This window comes from Indicator indicator, chromosome 24 (assembly GCF_027791375.1).
Source record: "Indicator indicator isolate 239-I01 chromosome 24, UM_Iind_1.1, whole genome shotgun sequence".
Classification (NCBI taxonomy): domain Eukaryota; kingdom Metazoa; phylum Chordata; class Aves; order Piciformes; family Indicatoridae; genus Indicator; species Indicator indicator.
In genome coordinates this window covers 10,727,298-10,748,190 of record NC_072033.1, presented here as the reverse complement: position 1 = coordinate 10,748,190, position 20,893 = coordinate 10,727,298, and the positions used below count along the sequence as shown (strand labels likewise).

The 20,893-nt window shown below is 40.1% G+C and overlaps 1 protein-coding gene across 1 annotated transcript; it reads right to left on the bottom strand.

The window, feature by feature from the left end:
• Window positions 1–5,900: 5,900 nt before the first annotated feature.
• On the bottom strand, window positions 5,901–20,308 carry EDN3 (endothelin 3). The gene is made up of 4 exons (XM_054392053.1): window positions 20,257–20,308; window positions 19,530–19,770; window positions 6,471–6,635; window positions 5,901–5,973 (listed from the first exon to the last, which is right to left on the bottom strand). The coding sequence occupies exons 1-4, from the start codon at window positions 20,306–20,308 to the stop codon at window positions 5,901–5,903; spliced, it is 531 nt and encodes a 176-aa protein (XP_054248028.1).
• Window positions 20,309–20,893: the final 585 nt, after the last annotated feature.

The following is a 20,893-nucleotide window of genomic DNA, read 5'->3' as shown; positions in this document are numbered from 1 at the left end:
GCACATTAGTTGAAGACGTTTAGACGTCTAAAGAAAGAAAGAGGGGCAGAAAGAGCTTTGTATATCCTCCAAAGAGTGGTGAACATGGGAAATTACTATCAAACTGGTATGTTATAAAATGGATAAGGGTCATATCGAAATACAATGAGAGAACTAAACTAGGTCTAGATATGGGGAGGGGTGTTCAATGTAGATACTGGTGTGACTCTAGGCTAAAACCCAGGAAAAGCCCAAGATTCAGTGAGGTGTTCCCACAGCAGATCTGACACTTGAACCTCTTCCCAAACCTCTGTTGAAGCTCAGCTCTGCCAGTTATCACTACAGGGATGCCTTTGGAGCACAAATCAAGGCATGCCGAGCTTCTAAAACACTTTGAAAACCTTGGAAGTCAGAATACTTTTAAAATGTGCTTTTAAGCAAAGTTTGGCAAGATACTATTGCAAGGAAAACAAAGTTCAATATGCTTTAACTTGCTTAAGTCTCTCAATCCTGACATTTCTTTGTAGCATAAAGCTCTCCATGTTATAAGTGTATCTTTTCCATTGTAAAACTCAACAGTGAAAACATTGTTTCCAATCTCATCTTTTTATAATTTTGCTTGACTACTATTCCAATAGATTTCAAAACGTGGACTTAAAGATTTTGTGTTCATATGGCTAGAATTATTCAGGCTGCCATTAGTCTGCAATTTACTTTTATAAGGACACACTTTATTTTCTTAAATCATCTCAAACCAAACTGTCATGATTGTGCTCAGCAGTCTTTCACATCAGTTATTTTTGCCTAGCTGTTCTGAATTCCAGCTCCCAAAAGCAACATCTTGAGTATGTGCGAAAGATTCTAGATGTTGCTCATCAAAACATTTTTCAGGCTTGTGTGATAGGGAACTAAAAGTATTCAGGTGTCAAGAACACATCCCAGAAGTGTGGCCACTGTTTCTTTTAGTCATGATAACAAGAGTATTGTGCTTCATGAAACATTCACATTCTTTCCTTGTAGCAAGAGAAATTTTTACAAGTTCTTTTTTGCTCAGCTGTGCTGTGTGAGAGAGAAAGGCTTAGATGTCAAACATGGGGATTTCAAAACCATCAAAAGCATTTCATTCAGTCTCCACTGGCACATCATGCCAGCAGTTTCATGTTTTATTATGTAGAAAAAATTCAGTTCTGCTGTTGGGAGGACATAGAAAATACCATTTAGCACACTCTAAAAACAGATGAGGAATGATTTAAGTCATCACAGTATAGCCAAGGAAAAAATACTTCTGCCTGCATGACAAAATAACCCTGAAAATGTATCACTTTCTCCCACTCGCATGTCTGATAGACTTCAGTGTGTTACAAAATCCGCTGGTAAGGGTGAGGATAATTAAATGTGAATAAATCAAGAATCTATTTTAATTTGTGTAGATTTCTTTAACAAACAAACAAAAATTTAAAAGATGAAACCACTTTCCTGGTGAAGTCATCTTCTTTTCCTCCTTGTTATCCCAAAACTGACATAACAGGAGCAGGATCTACAGAAGAATCACAGGATTTACAAGCATTTTATAATATGTGGGAAGAATGAGAAGGAAAAGAATTGTATCCCCAAAAGCAAGGAGCCATTTATTCTAATGCACAGGAAATGAGACATGAACTCTGCTCAGGGAACAGTCGACTGACTCTGCAGGAAGGCATCACCCCTTTCACACTCACAGCTTTGACAGCCCTCCTAGACTCTGACATCAAAGCCTATGCCTTTCACGAGGCACAGCCAAGGAGTAAGAGTTGGAGGTGGTGATGGACACCATTGTCTTCAAGGCACTTATCCACCCTTGCTGATCTGTTTACCTGAACGGCTTTGCTGTAACTTAAGCTCTGTATTACTTCCTTCTGGGAACACAGGGAACAAAATACTGCTTTTCTGTCACAGCCTTTTGCATTTGGTAACTTCACTCCCATCTCCCCTCTTCCTGTACCTTTGCAGACTAAAAAAACTGAAATTCCTCTAAACCTCCCTTCTATGATGTTTTCTAGACTTCTGATTGTTTATTTTTCTAACTGCTGTTAGCAAATGAAAACTGATTTTTTTTTTTTTTTTTAAATGGGAACTGGAATGAGAACTATGCACCATGGACAGAATTAAGGCAGAGTTATATAAAACCAGTTTCATAGAGAGTAAGAACTGAAGATAATTTGTTGTTATAAAAGTAAACACAAGTGTCCTCAAAATAGCATCTCAAATCAAGAATAATTTTGCAGTACACACAACTATACTAATGTTACATGCTGAAAGAATAGTTATTTCTACCTTCCCCAAATAATTATACTTTAAGAGTTGTTTCTTTGTTAAAAACATCCATTAGTTGTATATGAAGTTAATTTTCTGGCTAGTTTTTAAAGATTTAGTTTTCAAATTAGCTTAACATCATCTAGTTACAAATTAAAAATAAGTCAAGTGAGTCCCTAAGAGCTGAGAAATATTAGTAGTAACATTTTCTATAATCATGAAATTAGGTAAAAGCAATCTCATGGCCATTAACTATTTCCAGACAGAATAATGGTAGTTGGACTCCAGAACCCATCACATCTAGTTTTCAGGTATATGCTATGCTTTATAGATTTATTTGGGGGTTCTTATGGTAAATTCTTCTGGGTTTGATATAAGAATTATTTCTCATGTTCTTTTGCTGTATTCATGATGGGCTGATGTTTACAGAAACTCCTAGCGGTACATTGGCACAATGTTTTCAGCTGCTGTGCAGAGGCCCAAAACCAAACTACCTGAAAGTGGAATTCACATAGAAAAAAGATGGAATTTTCTTTCTTGAGGAAAAAGCGCAACAATAACACCTGCATCCCACTACTTAAAGGCTAAATCTAGCTGTGTGCCAAAGAACGAACACAATTCATTAGTTTTGTTTGTGAACATTTAAAATAGAGTGAAAGCATGTGGGACTGGGGAAGGTGTGAATCCATCTTCAAGTGCAACATTTAAATTGAATTCACATGGAGGAAGACAGTAGAAATCCAAACGCAGACCAAGCAGTTCATCTAAAAGCTGAATTGTATCCATTGAGGAGGCGCTGGCAGCCTTGTTAGCACTGGGATGTGTTTGCTATTCCAGGAAAAAGAGAAAACAAAACAAAAAAACCCACCCAACTGAAGCTGAAGTCAGCGAACATTGTTCACAAAAACAACTTGCAGTCCAAGTGACCGTTGCCACCTCCTTTGTTCCAGGATACAGATTAGGCCAGATGAGGGTTCTGATTCTAGCAAAGGGGCACAAAATTATCATGTATTTTTTTGTCCATAATTATAATCAAAGAATTTTTCATTTTCATACTCAATCCTCAAACCATTAGAACTATCAGCCTCTTGAAGAAGGCAAGTTTTTGTATGAGCTGAGCCTATGCATTCAGTGAGGGGGAAATTCTGGCTGATGGTTATAAATGAGGATTAAGCATTCTTCATTATAACCCAAAACTATACAGGGCCTTTTAAACATTAGGGGAATACAGTATGTAAAGTGTTTTTCAACAATAAATAATGTATTTTCTAAAAATGCACAAAATCATTTGTACAGCAAGTAACAAACTGATACAAATGCAGTAACTGAAAGATATATTTAATTTTATAACTATAATAATTTATTTATGAAATATATCCACATATATATAAAATATATCATATATATTTTGGCAAATACCTCCCTTTTTGTTTCAAACAAAGTCTATTACCACTGTTTTAAGCCTATATAACCGTTTTTACTGTTAACTTATTTTTATTTTTCTTCTGGTCTCTGTTATAATTTAATGTCACTGGGCTATAATTTAACCTATGTGCCCTGGGGAAAGTCTATGTGCAGGTCAGTCAAACCAAATAAGTATCTGTAATGTCACAAGCAAGGGATTTCCTCTCTTTTTAAATAATACAGAACAGGATTTGCAGAAGGTATTCTTTTTTTTTTCTTCTTCCTAGCTTACTCTTGCATCTTCTTCTTTAAAAAAAAAAAAGTCCATCATTTCTGAAGAAATCATTTATACTGAAAAATGTCCAGAGTTGGACATAATCCTTATTTCCAAATTTCCAAGTTACTCAGCGATGCTGTTTCAATGAAGAGAGAAAAATGTGATTTATAGAACTAGCAAAGACAAACACATGTACTGTGGATGAGAACATATGTAGGGGCTTAGAAAGGCAAATGGTCTCATACAGTATGTTACTCTCATCATATGGAGTTTCATTTGGAGTTCCACAGTCCTATGGTTTCATCTTTAAGAAATTCTTTGGAGTGAATAATTGGAATTCTGTTCATCAACCACAGTGCATCCTTAAATAATCCTGGTAAATGTTTTTGAATGGAACTTTGAAGTGTAGGAATAATTCGTGCCTAAATTAGGTAATCTATTGAATACTGACTGCATACTCTTAACTTGCTATAGTTTATAATAATATTTCTATTAGCCATTCATATTTATTCTGCATAGATACTGTCATTTAAACAACTGCCACGAAGTTACAATATGATGATTCAGGCTTGCATACATTAACAAGAGGAATATTTTGTATCTGTTTATTCTTAATGAGAACTCATGTATAGGCAATCTCTAACTCATCACATTCTCCGATTACAGCTGCCTGCATAAAGCTATGGATGGATTCTTCAGACATATAGCAAGCAGTAAGTGGAACAGTATGTTTCTACTGTACTTTGGAAAAAAAATTATAAACAAATGTTTCCTGAAATGTCGGGTTGATGAAGGTTGGATCTGCCTTTGAATTTTTCTTCAATAGCAATACGTTCCCTGCCAGGTTACATGATAAAGATTATCCTTTACTGAGACTCTCGCAAGGGGAGCATGAGAGAAAGCTTCTTCATACAGGTTCACATGCCCTCAAAGTGGCATTGTTGAAATGGAAGTGTTGGATAATGTTGAATTCTCCACTGGCATCAGACTGAAGCATGAAGTTTGCCCATCTCAAGGGAGAGTTGTAGTTTCAATTCTCTCTTCCGAGCTTCAGCAAATAAACATTAAAGCTTTAAAAACAAAAAGAAAACAAAACCCAAACATACCAAACTGCTTATTTATTCAGAGCTAACTCTATATTACCTGAGAGAGCTACAGTTCCTCTCCTTGGTTATGTGCATACAGACTGAATGCTACCCAGTTGTCTAGCTAGCTTTGATCTAACAATCGTAGCAATATATTGAGTTAAGGGACTGCTAATCCTAGTGCTTCCCTTCATAGCTAAAGATTTTGGGAAATGATGTGACTTCCTTATTTTATGTTTTATAACTTTTCTAGTTATCACAGCCGCTTCATTTTACCCATAAGTCAAGTATTTGCTCACCTTGACACCATTTGCATTTCATATAGAGCAATAGTATTAAAGGTAGATTTGGAACAGGAACTTTTATATCTGACATCTAAAGAAGATTTAGTTTTCTCTCCAAATACTTTTTCCTCAAGGTTTGTTGTGTTTCTTTACCTCGACAATTTAAGTTTTACTGAAGCACTGTACTGTGACGTGCAGCTTAAGTTGTTGCAGTGCTAAATTAGCAAAATGATGATAGACAGGAACAGCCCTTGCCCTAAAAAAAGAAAATGGGGGGGAGGGGGCTGTTGCCAAAATATGAATTGGCTTATAGCCAAAGAATTCAACTTTTGAAGGAGCTATATCAGTATGAGGAAGCTTGGAGTAGTTCTATGTATAGCAGAAGTTATTTTTTAAAATAACTAAAAAAACCCCCAACAAACAGGGGCCAAATTGTGGCCTCATTAAGCAAGAAGGGGTAATACTCAGTTGCAAGAATTTAGAATTATGCAAATACAAAGAAAATTTATAAAAATTAATATTTCAGCATGAAATATTTGTCGCTTACCTGACTGTTCAGAATCCTCCTCACTCTCTCTGCTACTGAAAGAAAGAGTGTTGTTCTTCTCTGCATTGGTCTTTCTCCTCTGTCTTTTTCATTGATTCATGATTTCTGGAGAAGAGAGATTTTTCTCAGTTTGCCACTGTGTTCTCATCAATTAACCTTACAAAGCCACCCATAAAATGGCAATGTCATTAGACTAGATTAAAACTGAAAACATTTGAAAATGATGCCATATTAAGCATGCCTTGCCTGAATAGAAGATCTGCTGTTTTTAAAATAGCACATCATAAAAAGAAACAACATAAAGAAAATTCATAGTACTGTGCTGGGTCTGGTTGACTCTGGCCTCTATGCTTCACCTACCAAGCTCTCATTTTCTCACTTTTGTTCTTGCTATTCTATCTCCTGTCCCACTTTGGGGGAATGTGAACAAGCTCCTGTGTAAGTGCTTAGCTACTGACTCACCACATCTGGAGATGTGAATTTTATTTGCAATCAATATATCTGTTAATCAGTTTCGCTCAATATATGAAACTCGATTCATTTATCACCATGAAATAATCAAATCATGTAGAGAGCTTGCAATATTGAGAAAAGATACTGACCTCCTTCTGTCTTGTGTTCTTCTGCAAAACTGCATGCACTGTTCATCATGAGCATCCACACAAGAGCACCGAAATGAAGATGGGAAAGCACTTTGAATCTGGCCTGTAGATCTTTTGCCTCTATAACTGCCTCTGAAGTTAGACAGCCCATATGGCACAGTCCTCCTGTTGTGCGAATCAAAATATTGTCTATTTTAGGAGCCAATTAAAATGATATTCCATACTCTTTCTGTTTTAGAAAATAGATCTATTGATGCAAAGCAATAGCACAAAAACCAAACCCTATGCTTGTGTAAGAAGTTCTTCCTATACCGGATCACAACTTCTGTTCATCAGCTCAGGATTTCACAGTTACAAAGCAGCCAACAATCAGCTTAAATGGCAGAATTCATTGGCAACCACACTGGCTATCTAAAAAAACCCTGGTTATCTAACAGCTGATACAAATACATCCCCAGGTTATTGCTTATTTTACTGTGTATTCCTTTATTGTGTTGGTAACCCCCCACCAATGCACAAAATTTATGTTCGGTGCCATTAGCTGGCATGAAGTGACATGTGCTGACTTCCAGCAGATAAGGAACATGATGGCATTCTTGTCATCATCATGATTCAGAGCCTGATTTGCCATTAATTTTATCATTAGGAAATAGAGAAAACTGTCAACATGATTGGTTTCTGCATCATGTTTGGAATACAAACCATGGAGTTATAAATTTGGGAAACAGCTAGATAATTCTCCTCACATATATCTGCTAGTACTTTGCTACAAGATCATATCTCTACAACACCATACCAAGGAATAGCAAGAGGTAGTTCTCTATTTCCCTGCAGCCTGGCGTGCTTTGTTCTTTAATGGGTTATAGTCAATATTATTATCAGTAAAGGACATGTTTCATCACTTCCTGCTAACACCCCCAGATGCATTCAATAGTTTAGAGTGATGTCACGAATTATTCTTCTACAAGCTGTTAACGGATCTCAGTTGATAGCATGTGTACACTAATGGAACTTCTGGAGACCTCTAAAAGGTTCTCTGTACTTGAGGGATGGTCTAAGTAGCCCACAAATCCACAAACACTAAAAAGCTCAAGTGAATCTCATATTCGAAAGCAAGAAAGAAGAAAGGAGGGGAAGAAAAAAGGCAGGGAAGAGGAAGTAAGCATAGATCTAGAAGGGTTACAGAAAGGTTACAGAACAAAGCCTGAATGAATAATCAGTCTGGAACCACTAACTTCACATAGTCGTACTTCTTTCATTTGCTTTCATAAAAACATAATTAGGCTATTAATTGGAAAGCTGCAAATTCTCCATTTTCCCACACTCATGGTGGGCTGAAAGGTTCAGAAGCATTATTTTCCTAATCTCTGCACTAATTTTTGATGTAACATCAGTACAGTTGATGCAAATCATTTTTTTCAAACCTCTGTATTTAAAGTACATATAAGCTTGTAACATTGCATCTCCTCTTTCACAGCCTGAACCAGAGCATACCTATTGCACAGATTTACCATAAAATCATAGTGAAAGATGCAAAATCACAAGCAATATTTCTGTGTCAGAGATCATGAGATGGCCATTCTCCAGCAGAGGCCTCACCCATATGCAGAAACTGCTGCATTTTTTTCACTACTTACTTTATTCTGTGGATATGCCTCGACACTAGGAGAGCCCAAGAACATTAGTCTTAAAAGACTTTAGGACTTGATTTTGGTCCCCCTTCTCAGTTATTTAAAAAGCTTTTTTGTTGTCTTCAGAATTAGGAGCAAGTCCCATTTTATAACTGAAGCTTGTTAATAATTCTATACTGCCATCTGCTTTTGAATACTGAATGCTAAGAGGCTCATATAGGTAAGCTTCTGACACAAATAATTTTTGTATGATTTGATTTTCGTACAAATTCATTTTTTTAATGAAGTAATGGCTTGGATTGAGAGGCAGGAACAGGAAGAAGTTCCTGTATATTTAAGAGTGGTGAACTCTCTCTGAAAACTGTCTGGTAAAATTCTGGTATTTAACTTCCTGCTCAGGTTTAGGCTAAAATGAAAAGCTGAGTTTTGCTTGGTCTGCCCAAACACAACACCCCTATTTCATGGCAGATACCTTGACAGAGGATAAAGAAACTTTGTACAGCTTTTGCAGCTGTTATCCCACATGGTGAAAACAAGACATAAAACATTAAGACATTAACATACTGTAGTATGTTAATCTCATTTAAAGTTGTTCCTTGTTAAAAAGTCCCCACTTTTCCAAAATACGATACTGTTTTTTCCTTACTCTGATTCTAAGTATGAATCTCTGCAGGACTGAGCTGCAGTTTGCCCTGTGTCAGAGGTTCTGCCTGAATCGCTAGAGAGTGAGAAGAAAGTGTTTTATTCCTTAGTTGCTGCAGTTTAAAAATTAATGGACTAGCTAGAACTGCCATCAACTTCAGTTTTATCCTAGTACATCAGTTTGTGAGGAATGGGCCCATTACCAGACTGTTGTCTTTCTTAAGAGACAGTAAATTCCAGCAAACAGGCAGGGGTGGAGAGTACAGTATAATTACAAGTGATAAGAACCATGAATCACAGCCCTAAGCAAAGGAGGAGATTGATATTTTAGATACTGCATCTGATCTTTCTAACGAAGTGCCTTATGTTATAGCGGAAAAAAATGCTTCGTAGCTTGGAAAATGTATTCACAACTACTTCACTCTCTGGTCCAGAAATACATGCCGATCCAATGACATTTTCAAGTGTAAGAGTTTTAACCAGAACGCCCAAGCAACAATTTTTATGTAAGCTGATGTGCAGATTTGCCAATCAGAGATGGAAGTAGAACCATTCTCCAATACGCCTGGGTTTGATTTCTAATCCAAAAATTCAAACCAAAACCAGATAAACTTCAATAGCAACCCACAGTCTTCCCAACAGTATGCAGAAAGAGCTAAAAAAAAAAAGTAGATATTTTCTTGTCTGTCAGTTACTCTGATGCACCCCATAAATCACAACATTAAAGTAAAAGTTAGAGTTACCATACCAGCAGTGAATATGTTAGCATTTCAAGTTAGTTCATGCCTCTTTCTCAGCACTTCAGAGTGAAAGGAAATACTGAAGAGATTCAGTTGAACGAGTATCAGAAGCATTTGCCCAGCAGCATGCTTCATCTTAGATTGTTACATGTGATTAACAAATGCTGCTTTGGGGGGATGTGTGGTATTAGGTTTTTTAAGTTGTTGCAATGCTCAGGTTCAAAATGAAATGAGTCACAATTTCTGCATGCTTGAATGGGACTTATTGTCAATGTGTAATTGTCACCAGGCATTTGTGTTGCTTTCCATTTCAGGTGAGGCATCTGTTTTCTTTAATCAAAATCGTCTGACTTTAGTATACACAGGACAGTTTGTGTCTCCACAGTGCAGATGAGGAACAGCTGAACTAGGCAGGCAGCAGAGGATCAGTTGGCCAGCCATCTGCTAGGCTTCTGGGGATCCCGAAAAAACAGTTCCCTTGCACTGTGTTCCTCAAGGTTATGGGCAGGTCCCTGGCCAAAGTACTGGCTAAGCCAATTACAAACTTTTAGGAAATTTCTTCGTAAAATCTACAGATCTATCAACTTTTTTTTCCCCCAACATTTACATTTCAGAAGAAATTTTTAATTTCTGACCTTTATCTCAGTGCACGTAATTTCTTCCTTTAGGAGAGCAAAATTCTCCTGAAGCACTGAAATGGGGGTCCACATAGTGAAAAGTTAATATTGTTTCTCTCCTTTATACCTTTCTTCAAAGTGTAGTTGCATAGGTTGCAAACCTATGCAATTCTGGATCAGCCTTTCCAAGGTACTACTTTGAAGTGGTATCTATGTGGCAACATACAAACCTGAGATTTCCACATGAAGAGAGTGACCCTCTTTTGTGGAGTTGAGTTACCAGTATGATTACTGCAGCCAGAGAGTGGGCATGCTCAGTTTTAAATAATTTCTGAATTATAGAAGGTCTCAGTTTAAGGAAATAATTTCTTCTTGCATGTGAGCTATTTGTTCTTTATTCTGTACACAAAAGAAAGAAGATGCTAATGCAACTCTCCAGTATCTGTAATTATTCCATAAAATGAAATTATGATTAGTCAGTGCAACCAGATCTGTCATCTGAAGACAATTCCATGTATAATACAGAGGAACACAAAGCTAATCAGAGCACAGTATGCTCTCATGTTTTGAAACACCCTTTCCATGTCTGTAATGGAAGGAACACACAGCAATCTTTAGGTCAGCCAATGTTTCTCCTAGAATTTTAAAAGGGAAAAAAAATGGATACTCGGATTATTTCTGTACTTTGTGCCCACAAAACACAATCATAGAGACTCACTTGAAAATCAGATAGCTCTTGAAGCAAGCTTTTGCCATAAAATTAACAGAAATAGGCATTTGTTTGTTGAAAAAGACAAGTCCTGAGTAACAGTGAACAGCCATTCTGAAACGGTGCTCTCATTGAAAATGTACCACAGAAAAAAAACCTGCTCCTTGAATGACTATTCCCTTCAAGTCTAGTTGGGTAGTAGGATTTGCTGAAGTCCTGCTGTCCCTCATTTATACTCTGGTCAATGTTCAGCATTCAGGCAGACAAACCCAATTGATTTATTTTAATTTTTACAACATGTGGCTTAGTTTCTCAGGCTATGTTATAATTGACCTATGAGCTGCTATTATTTTCTACTTTCCCAGCCACTTAAACACAGTAGATACCTTCAGGGCACTTGAGAGTTTCAGCCAAAACACTGGGGCAAGGAGGGTTGCAGCAATCATCTTAGATGCTGTGATTTCAGTATTCAGCAATATATTTTCTGGCATGCATCCAGGCCAGCAAGGCTCCCAACAGTCTCCAGTGTTTTCAGACAATCTTAGTGTATGAGATCCCTGTAAGGATCACTGAGAACAAATAACGTGGAAAGGAAGCAAAATTTAACATCCTCCAAGTGAAACAAAGCATCGCCAGAATGAAAGATGCTTGGGGGAAATAGCAGCTGCTTCTGAGTGTACTTTCATACAAGACTACTGCAGTAATACTGTGCAGCTCTGTAGGTGAAGAGATCATTGGCTGCTCTGAAAGCTGGCTGCAATTCTTTCTGTAACAGGCATGTTTAACAGAGCAGGTCACAATAGGCCTACCTCTGACATTTTCTTCCTCATCATCATCATTCCAGAAGCAAAACACCTTCAAACAAGTGCCTGACTTAACCTAACCACATGCTCCGTTCACAGAAGCTGTATTTTTTCCGAGTAGCTTTTTACAGTTAAAATTATTTTCAGAGGAAACAAACTGTTTTATCCTTTATAGCCACACCTTTATTTTGAACATCCTCAATTCAGTTGTAGTCAACATTTCTAGATACCTAATAGGCTATGCTACCAAATGATTGTTACTGCTGCCACCACAATCTTGCTAGATTTGGTTCAACCTTCATATTTTATTTGGGTTTTTTCAGTCTTATTCTTTAGTTAATAATTGCTAATTTGTGAGAACCCAAAACAGTTACAGTTCATTAGCTATAGCTAACTGAGATAACAAGCACATGTTTGCTTTACCCACTTTGTCTGGCCACATGAGTTGATTTCCCTCCTACTGGGACTTCATGGTACCCAAACGAAGTACTGTAAGAGAACCTGAAAGCTTTTTATCACTAGTCACCCTCCCTAAACCTGTCAAGATTGTTACATGTTTTCTTTATCAAATATGATCAGAAAAATCTGTATAATCTGTCCTGTTGAGTGAAAAGCTGGGGTACATTGCTTGAGGTAAGCAATATGAAGCAAGCATGGGGGGAGGGCTTATATTTTTTTCCAGCCAGAGATGCTGGAATAATAAACTGCCCTAATAAACTGAGCCATTTTTCACAGAAATACCTCTCCAAAACCACACTGCTCATATCCTTCAGCACTTCATGCTTGTCCTGATCTGTTCCCAGTTCTGTGGCAAGATAAATAACTGTTAGTTTAAATAAATTAAATCCAGTGCAGCATTTTCTGCCTGTAAGTTCAAACTTCCATTATTCCTTTATCTTCTTCTGGCAGAGAGCATTATTAGAAAGTGGGCTGGTTCTAACTCACAGGCACTAGGAATCAAACTAAGCATCAAATTGTAGCTTTTTAGAAGACAGACTACTTATTACTAGTTTCTGAAGCCACCATTCCAATGCACACACACTCTAACGCACATTTCTACCGCTCTCCACAGTGTGTATAGCTCAAATGCCACTGCTGGTTTAAAAACAAATAGAACAAAAACCTGGGGGAAAACAAACACATTGTGATAAAATTTAAGAATTATGAAAGTGACTGTGGTTTGACAGTCCTCAAGACTGTTTATTCTTAGAATTAGCCCAACATGAACAGCAGTAGTGAAATTTCAAGGCACTAGCTACTAGTGTGTCTCTTCCCTGACCCCTTCTTCTGCAGGGCCAGCTCCTGCAGTGACATGGGATTGGAGACTGCAGAGCCAAATCATTTCAAGTCTTTCTGAGAATACTGCTGTTAAAACATCAGTATTGCAAGTACTGTAAATAAGCTTTACAGGAAGACTAAGAGGATGTATTCTACTTTTAGACTGTGGAGGGCATGCAAGCTGTGCACATTTCAGACGGTAAGACACTGAAAGTATGAAGTCAGGAAATGATTTAAACATCCAAAACCAAGCATGTTTGAATAACAGGCCTAAAAATCAAATCTCTTTGTTTGTGATAAAACATAACAGTAACAGCAGAAGCTCGTTACTATGTTCAGTAAATCTATTTGAAACATTCTCCATTTGACATGAATAGTTGTGCATCTTTTTAACACTAAAGATACTCAGATTTTTAGGATTAGAGACAGGGTGTCATTTAAGTTTTCATGAAAGGTTATAACTTAAAAAAGTTAAAAGGGATCAATGGAGATAAGTGAAATTACCTGCTTTATACTTGGCTTTTTTTCAGCCAGTGAATATGACCATAGCTTCCATAAGTTTAGTTATTGCAAGTGGTACTAGCTTGTTAAGATTCTTCATTTCATCCTTCAACATTCAGGCTACATTAGGACACACACTGCATATATAGAGTTTTGGTGCATAGGTATAGTATAGATAGCATCCACACATGCTAGACAAATAGATTTCAGTGAACACATGAATAGCAAAATCTGCCAACTGCAGGGCAAACTTCATTCAGAAAAATAAAATCAACTCAACAGAAGATTCATCATTTCAGTTTTGGCACTTAGTTCTGATGGTTAACCATGCACACTCTTTAACCGACAGATCTGCTTCCATATTGGAACTGCTGGCCTGCAGCCAGCTCTGTCATCATGCCTTTGGCTAGCAGGTATTTTCAGTCTGATCTATTAAGATGATAAGCACATGCTTAATTGTTTTGCTGAACAAGAGATCTTTAGCAGTTTACTTTCATTTCCATCAATACATGGGGTATCATCTACACTTATGCTGAAGGTAATTCTCAAAAAATGGGGTAACTGTAGAACTTTATAACACCACTTAATATCCATGTGGATGAAAGGCATTTTAAATTGTTAGGTGTACTTCCATTCAACAAAATACAGTCATCAGTGAGATGCAGGTAACAAGGTGATGTCATGAAGGAAAAGTTAACCAGGGGAGGATCCAGTTAGAACAGAAGTATCCAGTCTTGTCTCCTTTGTAACAACATCCTAAGAAATAACTTCCTATTTCTATATAATCAAAACTATGACTGAAGTGATGATAGAGTACAAATTGTTTTCAGTCTAAGCTGTCTTTCTGATGGTGACCTAAACAAGTAGTAAGTAAAAGATCATTACCTTATAACTGTTAGAGAGCTGATTGTATGTAGAATCTGCTGGTGTTTGTTTAGTTTCTGACAAGTCCTAGACCCCTAACAGACCAATTTGTCAGCACGCTCAGGAAGAACTAAAAAAATAAAAGCTTTTCTCACCCAAACAAGTGGTCACATTAGGTCAGGAGAGTAGATTTCTGCAGGGGAACTACCTGGAGTCAACCTAGTGCTCAGTTCTGATGGCTGCTTAGGAATATCTGACTTGCCTGTGTTACAGAGATAAACTACTTCTTTATTAGTGACAAAACCCACATCCTTGTAGTGTCACCATCTAACCACACATTGTGAAACACCCACCATATCCTCTGGCAACACATCCTACAGAGCAAAGCAAAAGACTACAAGTCAGTGCATGTCCTCACCCTCCCACTGGGGAAACAACATGTGTTAAGTACAGGAGATCACAGCCGCAAACATAAAGATCTTAGATCAAGTTCTTCGTTTCACTGTGCCCATCCAGTTCTGATGACTCAGAAATTCATGTAACTGGCAAACAAAACTCTTAGAACATCATGTAAGCTAGTCTTTATAACACGGGCACTGAATTTCATTCAGTTGCTCCTCTTTTGAGCATAATAACAAATACCAGAACATAAAGAGTCATCTAGAAAAAAACCCTTTTGCTTTCATTTAGACACTTCAAGAAATTATTATATTTTTGGTGCTTAGTTTGAGTAAGGAAATAACTTTACTGTTGTGTATCTATGCTAACTCTTCTGGATTATTGCCATACACTTTCATTTTACTTTTACTTCAGAATTAAAGACTACTCAAGTATCTGATACCATATCCTTATAACAGTATCACTTTCCTATAGTAGTCACCTTTCAATCTTTCACTAACTGTTTTGAGCATCTCTAAAGCTTCACACACCATCATTAATGTCACTAATTGAGCCACAATTTGCTGTTGGATGAACAAGCTCAGTTCACATTAAAATCCAGGACCCATTTGAAGAAGCACATATCTAGAAGAAATCTTCCCTATATCTTAATTTACAGATTAACACCGAGATGTGACTGTATTACAGCAGTGAGTACTGTTTAAAAGACATTTCATTATTTCTTCTTTAAAATGTGTCTGTAGCTTTAAATCAAGAGAAGTGTAATTAATTGCTTGACAAAAAAATACATTGCAAACTAACTCCTGAGTAATCAATCTTATCAGTGAGAAAATTTACTATCTTTTAATGATTTTGTTATGCAACCTTCATCTATACCACATAATGGCATTATTCTGTTCTGATTTACCTGACTTTCTTTAGGTCTTCTTTTTCACTTAAGGCTCCCACTGTTCCCAGCATAAAAGACTGTGTCAAAATAACACCGGTGTACTTAGTGGTCTGGACTAACCCCAGTAGTTGATGGACAACAATTAAGCAATACTTACACATCTGCAGAGATAATTTCCCATTTAGTTGGCAATAGCAGCAAAGAGTCAGAAGCTGCATATTCTGCCATGTTGTGCTTTTCTACAACTGTCATCCTGCTGATCTAAGTGGTTTCTCAGCAAGGACAGGAAAAGACTCTCTGTCATCACTCTGCCTTCGACAGTTTCAATAAAAACTTTAACCACTTTTCCAGAAAAGGATGAGAGGGCACAACCTAGACTTATTTTGAATATATTACAACAGTGTTTAACAGTGACTTCTGTTAGGAAAAGTGGGGGGAAGAAACTAGAGGAGAAAGCCAAGTTTGTCTTTCAAGTATGGAGGAAACGGTAACCTGGAAATAAAAAATATTAAGGAATTTGTAACAGGAATAAGAAATTATAAAGTGAAGGATGTAAGTCAGGGGAAATAAGAATGAAAATTAATAATAGAAAGCAACTGTAGGGTTTGATACAGGAAATATCACCACTCCACCCCTCCCCCCACCAAAAAAAAAAGAGTAAATAAGCAGGAAAAAACAGAATCAACAGATCAAGAAAGCTTCTTCAATCTTTAGCACCATCTATCTGTCCTTCCATTGTGTGCATGGTCCCCAAAGTTGCATCTGAGCCAAATTTTTAGTAAACAAAAACACTTTCAACAACATGCATACAACAGCAATGTAAATACCCCATTTACAAACAGCCAGTCTGTACACATCCAGTGGTTAGTGCATTTAGAAGAAGCAGCATAGCTGCTGCTGGGATATTAAACTGCACAAGCAGAACTGATTTCTGTCATTCATATCCAGAGTACTTTTTGATTTATTGAGACATTATTCCACGTTAGACTCCAGGCCAAAATTAGTGCCTGTTCATTTAGACATGTGATATAAAATCTTAATCCTGTTTCTGTTGTGCTGAACATGGTCCAACACACCTAATGTCTCCATACATACTTATTTCAGTGACTACCTCTGTCCTCATATACCAAAGCAATCCTGGGAAGAATCCTAGCATTTTTTAAAATCAAGACCCTGCTCTTTCAGTTTAGAGGGAGATCCGTGCATCTGCCTTACCTGTAAACTGTGCTTTTCCTTTCACTACTTCCCTTGCTGGCTCAGACCAGGCAAGTCTCAAGAAGTAGCTAGAGAAGTAGGACATCAAGGCAGGCTAGTTCAGACACTTTTCACTTCCAGCCACAGTGCACCTCTCTCTAGACACTGTAGCCAGACAACTTTGAGACAATCTCCTTTTCCCAATTCTCAGCAGCACTTATAGATCCCAGGAAGATCACCTCCTATAGGACTAATGCTCCTATTTTCCACTATTATCCACTCACTAGTTGTCAACCCCAGAGGCCCCAGCATCCTGATGAACCTAGTTACAACAGTGTTATTATGTTATACAGGTTCATGTCTTTGGAGCACAGTAGCTAAAATGTGTGTATCATTCCTGCAGACTTAAAACAGGATATCCTTTTTAAAAAAAAAAGGGGGGGGGGGGGGGAGGCAGCATGAGGGGGGTGATGTTTAAAATTAGCAGAGTTCTATTTATTCAGTGTGTAGGGGAAAAGGAATGTCATTCTTCCATTTTCACTGGTGAGCTCTTAATATACTGAGTCATAAATATTTGGCTAAAATAATTCTAAGTAATCCTGGGGTGGGTTAGTGCAGGTATGGAACTCAAAGAATTTTTAATGACTTGTGTGAATACATGATGATAGAATCATAGAATTGTTAGGGTTGGAAGGGACCTGAAGGATCATCTAGTTCCAACCCTCCTGCCATGGGCAGGGACACCTCACACTAGATCAGGTTGCCCAGAGCCACATCCAGCCTGGCGTTAAAACCTCCAGGGATGGGGCTTCTACCACCTCCCTAGGCAACCTGTTCCAGTGTCTCATCACCCTCATGGTGTAAAACTTCTTCCTAACATCCAATCTGAATCTACCCATTTCTATTTTTTTTCCATTCCCCCTAGTCCTATCACTGTCTGACACCCTAAAAAGTCTCTCCCCAGCTTTCTTGTAGGCACCCTTAAGATACTGGAAGGCCACAATAAGGTCACCTCAGAGCGTTCTCTTCTCCAGACTGAACAGCCCCAACTCTTTCAGTCTGTCCTCAGGGTGCTCCAGCCCTCTGATCATCCTGGTGGCCCTTCTCTGGACACGTTCCAGCACATCCAGATCCTTCTTGTAATAGGGGCTCCAGAACTGGATGCAGCATTCCAGGTTGGGTCTCACCAGAGCGGAGTAGAGGGGGAGAATCACCTCCCTCGACCTACTGGCTGTGCTTCTCTTGATGCAGCCCAGGATGTGATTGACTTTCCGGGCTACAACGCACACTGGTGGCTCATGTTGAGCTTCTCATCCACCAACTCCCCCAAAGCTCTTTCTTCAGGGCTGCTCTCAAGCCAGACACTGCCCAGCCTGTATCGGTCCTTGGGATTGCCCTGACCCAGATGCAGGGGTCATACTCACAGGTTGGTAGAAGTTCCTAAGACTTGTCATTAGACATGGCCTCTAGCCAGGACATACACATGAATTTACAAACAAAGTGCCCTAAACCCCATTTGACTTAAATGATTTTACTGCTACTTTCTTTTTTTTTCCTATACCTTTTGTTATTTAAATCTGATTCAAAGTTTTGCAACTGATTCAAAGGCAGATCCAGGTTAGTACAACTGTTTCCAAGCTGTAGTCAGTGCAATACTTGTGGCATGTGTAGAAGTTGTCATACAGTCTGAAGATCTTTAATTCTTTAAGTTCATCAAAAGAAATCTGTTTTCAGATTCATTTGATCTGATTATTTTTAATGCACTGATTGCTGTGGTTGTTACAGGACTGAAAGCTATTAGCCTGTGAAAAATCTTTACAAATCCTTAAGCTTGTTTTAGTTACTCTGAGACAGGATATATACAGTGGTGTAAGAAAAGGAGGCCCCCTGATGTTTAGGATGTAGGCGAAGTGTCAGTCTTCCTGGATGATTTCTTGCCATTTAATACTGGACCATGTTTCTCTGCATACGTGCTCCACCCCCACTGACCTGGGTGAAACTCAGAATTTCCAATTCATGGGAAATGTTATGCTTTCAAAAATTATTTTAATTATCAGTTGAAACAAAAAGCTTACGTTTGTCATTCCCATAAAATGTAATTGTCAAAGGCATTCTTTTGTAACATCCTAAAATCCAGTGTATAGAGGTTTTAAGAAACTATTCTTTTAATCCCAAAGGTATGTTTCCCCACGAATTTTTATCAACACCAGTACAGCTGCACGCACACACTATTCTCCCTTTCCAAAGACCGGTATATTGGAAACAGACTTCTCCAGCAGCACTGCTTTTCCCCCGTGACTAATGCCCCTGGGAGGTACATGAGCGGCGTGGCCCTGCAGCGTAAGCATCGATGTGCCGGCATCGGCGATGCTACCGCGCCGATGCGGCGGGGACTGCAAATGCCCGAGGCTCTCGCTGGGTCCCCGCGTCCCTCAGGCCTGGGCCACTCTGCGAGGCCCGGCAGGTGTAAAGGAGGCGAAGGCGCGGAATGTCCCGCCACGCCGCAGGGCTCGCTCCGCTCCGGGGGTACGGGAAGCGCTGCCTGCAGAACCGGGGCTACCTGGGGGGCACAGCGACATCCCTGCGTCCCTCCGTGACCCCGGTGGGGGCGGTTCCGCCTGCAACGAGGCCCGCGGTGCCCTCGCCCGCGTTCTCCCACGGGGATCCCCCGGGGGCGGGCAGGGAGCTCCTGCCCGTTACTCGCAGCGGCAGAGGCCCCTGCCCGCGGGGGTCGCACCCCTCTCAGCCCCGCCCGCCATTTCTCGTCGCGCCGCCCGCCCGCACTCACTCACTCGGGGGTGTTGATCCAGATGATGTCGAGATGGCAGTAGTAGACGCACTCCTTGTCCTTGTAGGTGTAGCAAGTGCAGCGCCGGGCCCGCCGCCGAAGAGCCCCGCCGTCTACCTTGGCCCTGCCGCCGGCAGGCAGCGCCGACGCTTCGCTCTCCTCCCGATCCTTCTGCCCCAGCGCCTCCGAGCGCGGCTCAGCGCCGCCCGGCAGGGGAAGGGAGCGGGGTCGGGGCAGAGCGGACCCTGCACCGCGGGAAGGCAAAGAGCAGCGCTTAGCTCCCCGAGTCAGCCCAGCGCTCCTGCCCCCGCGGGAGCACGCCCTGCCCGTCCCGCACGGGAAGCAACCCCCTTCCTCCGAGCCTTGTAGCCCCTTTTGTAACCGGACCTCAACCACCCCAGCCCTTGCAAAGTTCCCGGGCTGTTAGAAGCACCGTTATGTTTGTGTTGACTACAGTGCAGTGGAGTGCACCCGCAGCCCCCGCACGCTTGGGGGGCATTGCTAGCGAGTAGGTTTGTTTTAAAACTCCATACGGCCAAATGATGTCTTTGGCGTCTAGCTTTTTACCACGCGTTGGAGGGGGCTATTGCTTACAGCCTTCTAGAAGAAAAACAAACAAACAAACCAAACAAACCAAAACAAACACACACACACGCACACAACCCCCAACCTCCATCCTTTCTTTGTGTGCTGGCGTGAAAATGGCAAAGAAAGAAAGAAATTCACGTTACCTGCAGTCGATGTAATTGTAAGTCCAAAGAGGAACAATAAACCCAGCTCCATTAAACCCAAATTGCACGCTTGTTAACTGCAGGCAACGGTGAACTGCAGGGGCGACTGAACCGTTCCAGGAGGAACCACTTCAGGTTGGAGGCAGGGAATATCCTGGGGCTGGCGGCACACGCTACTCTCCGAAGTTAGTTCCCCCACGGAGGTGTGATTAGTGGTTCTCCCTTGCAGTTATTTTCCTCCAGTGCAGCCTTAGTCCTGAAGGGGAGAGTGTTGTCAAAAGCAGGGAAGATCCATCGCTTGGCTTTTCCCACACACACCTCCCTCCCCACCCCCAAATTCGATCAGAAACCGGAGCTGCTGTTTTCCAGCTGCAGTCGCCTCCCACCGCGGGCAGCCGCCTGCCTTCCCCGGGGCGCGGGCCGGGGGTGGGGACTGCTGCGCTCCCCGCCCCTGGCCGCCCCCCGCTTCCCACCCTGGCAGGTAAAAAGCCAGGACGAAGCAGCGCATCCTCCGCGGGAGCAGAAGGCACAGCCCTGCTGTTACTGCTGGTGATCTTTGTTCATCACTTTTAAATGACCTGAGCCTGTCCTAGGCGTAATTCCGGAAGGACAGAGGATTGATTGTGCCATAAACCCG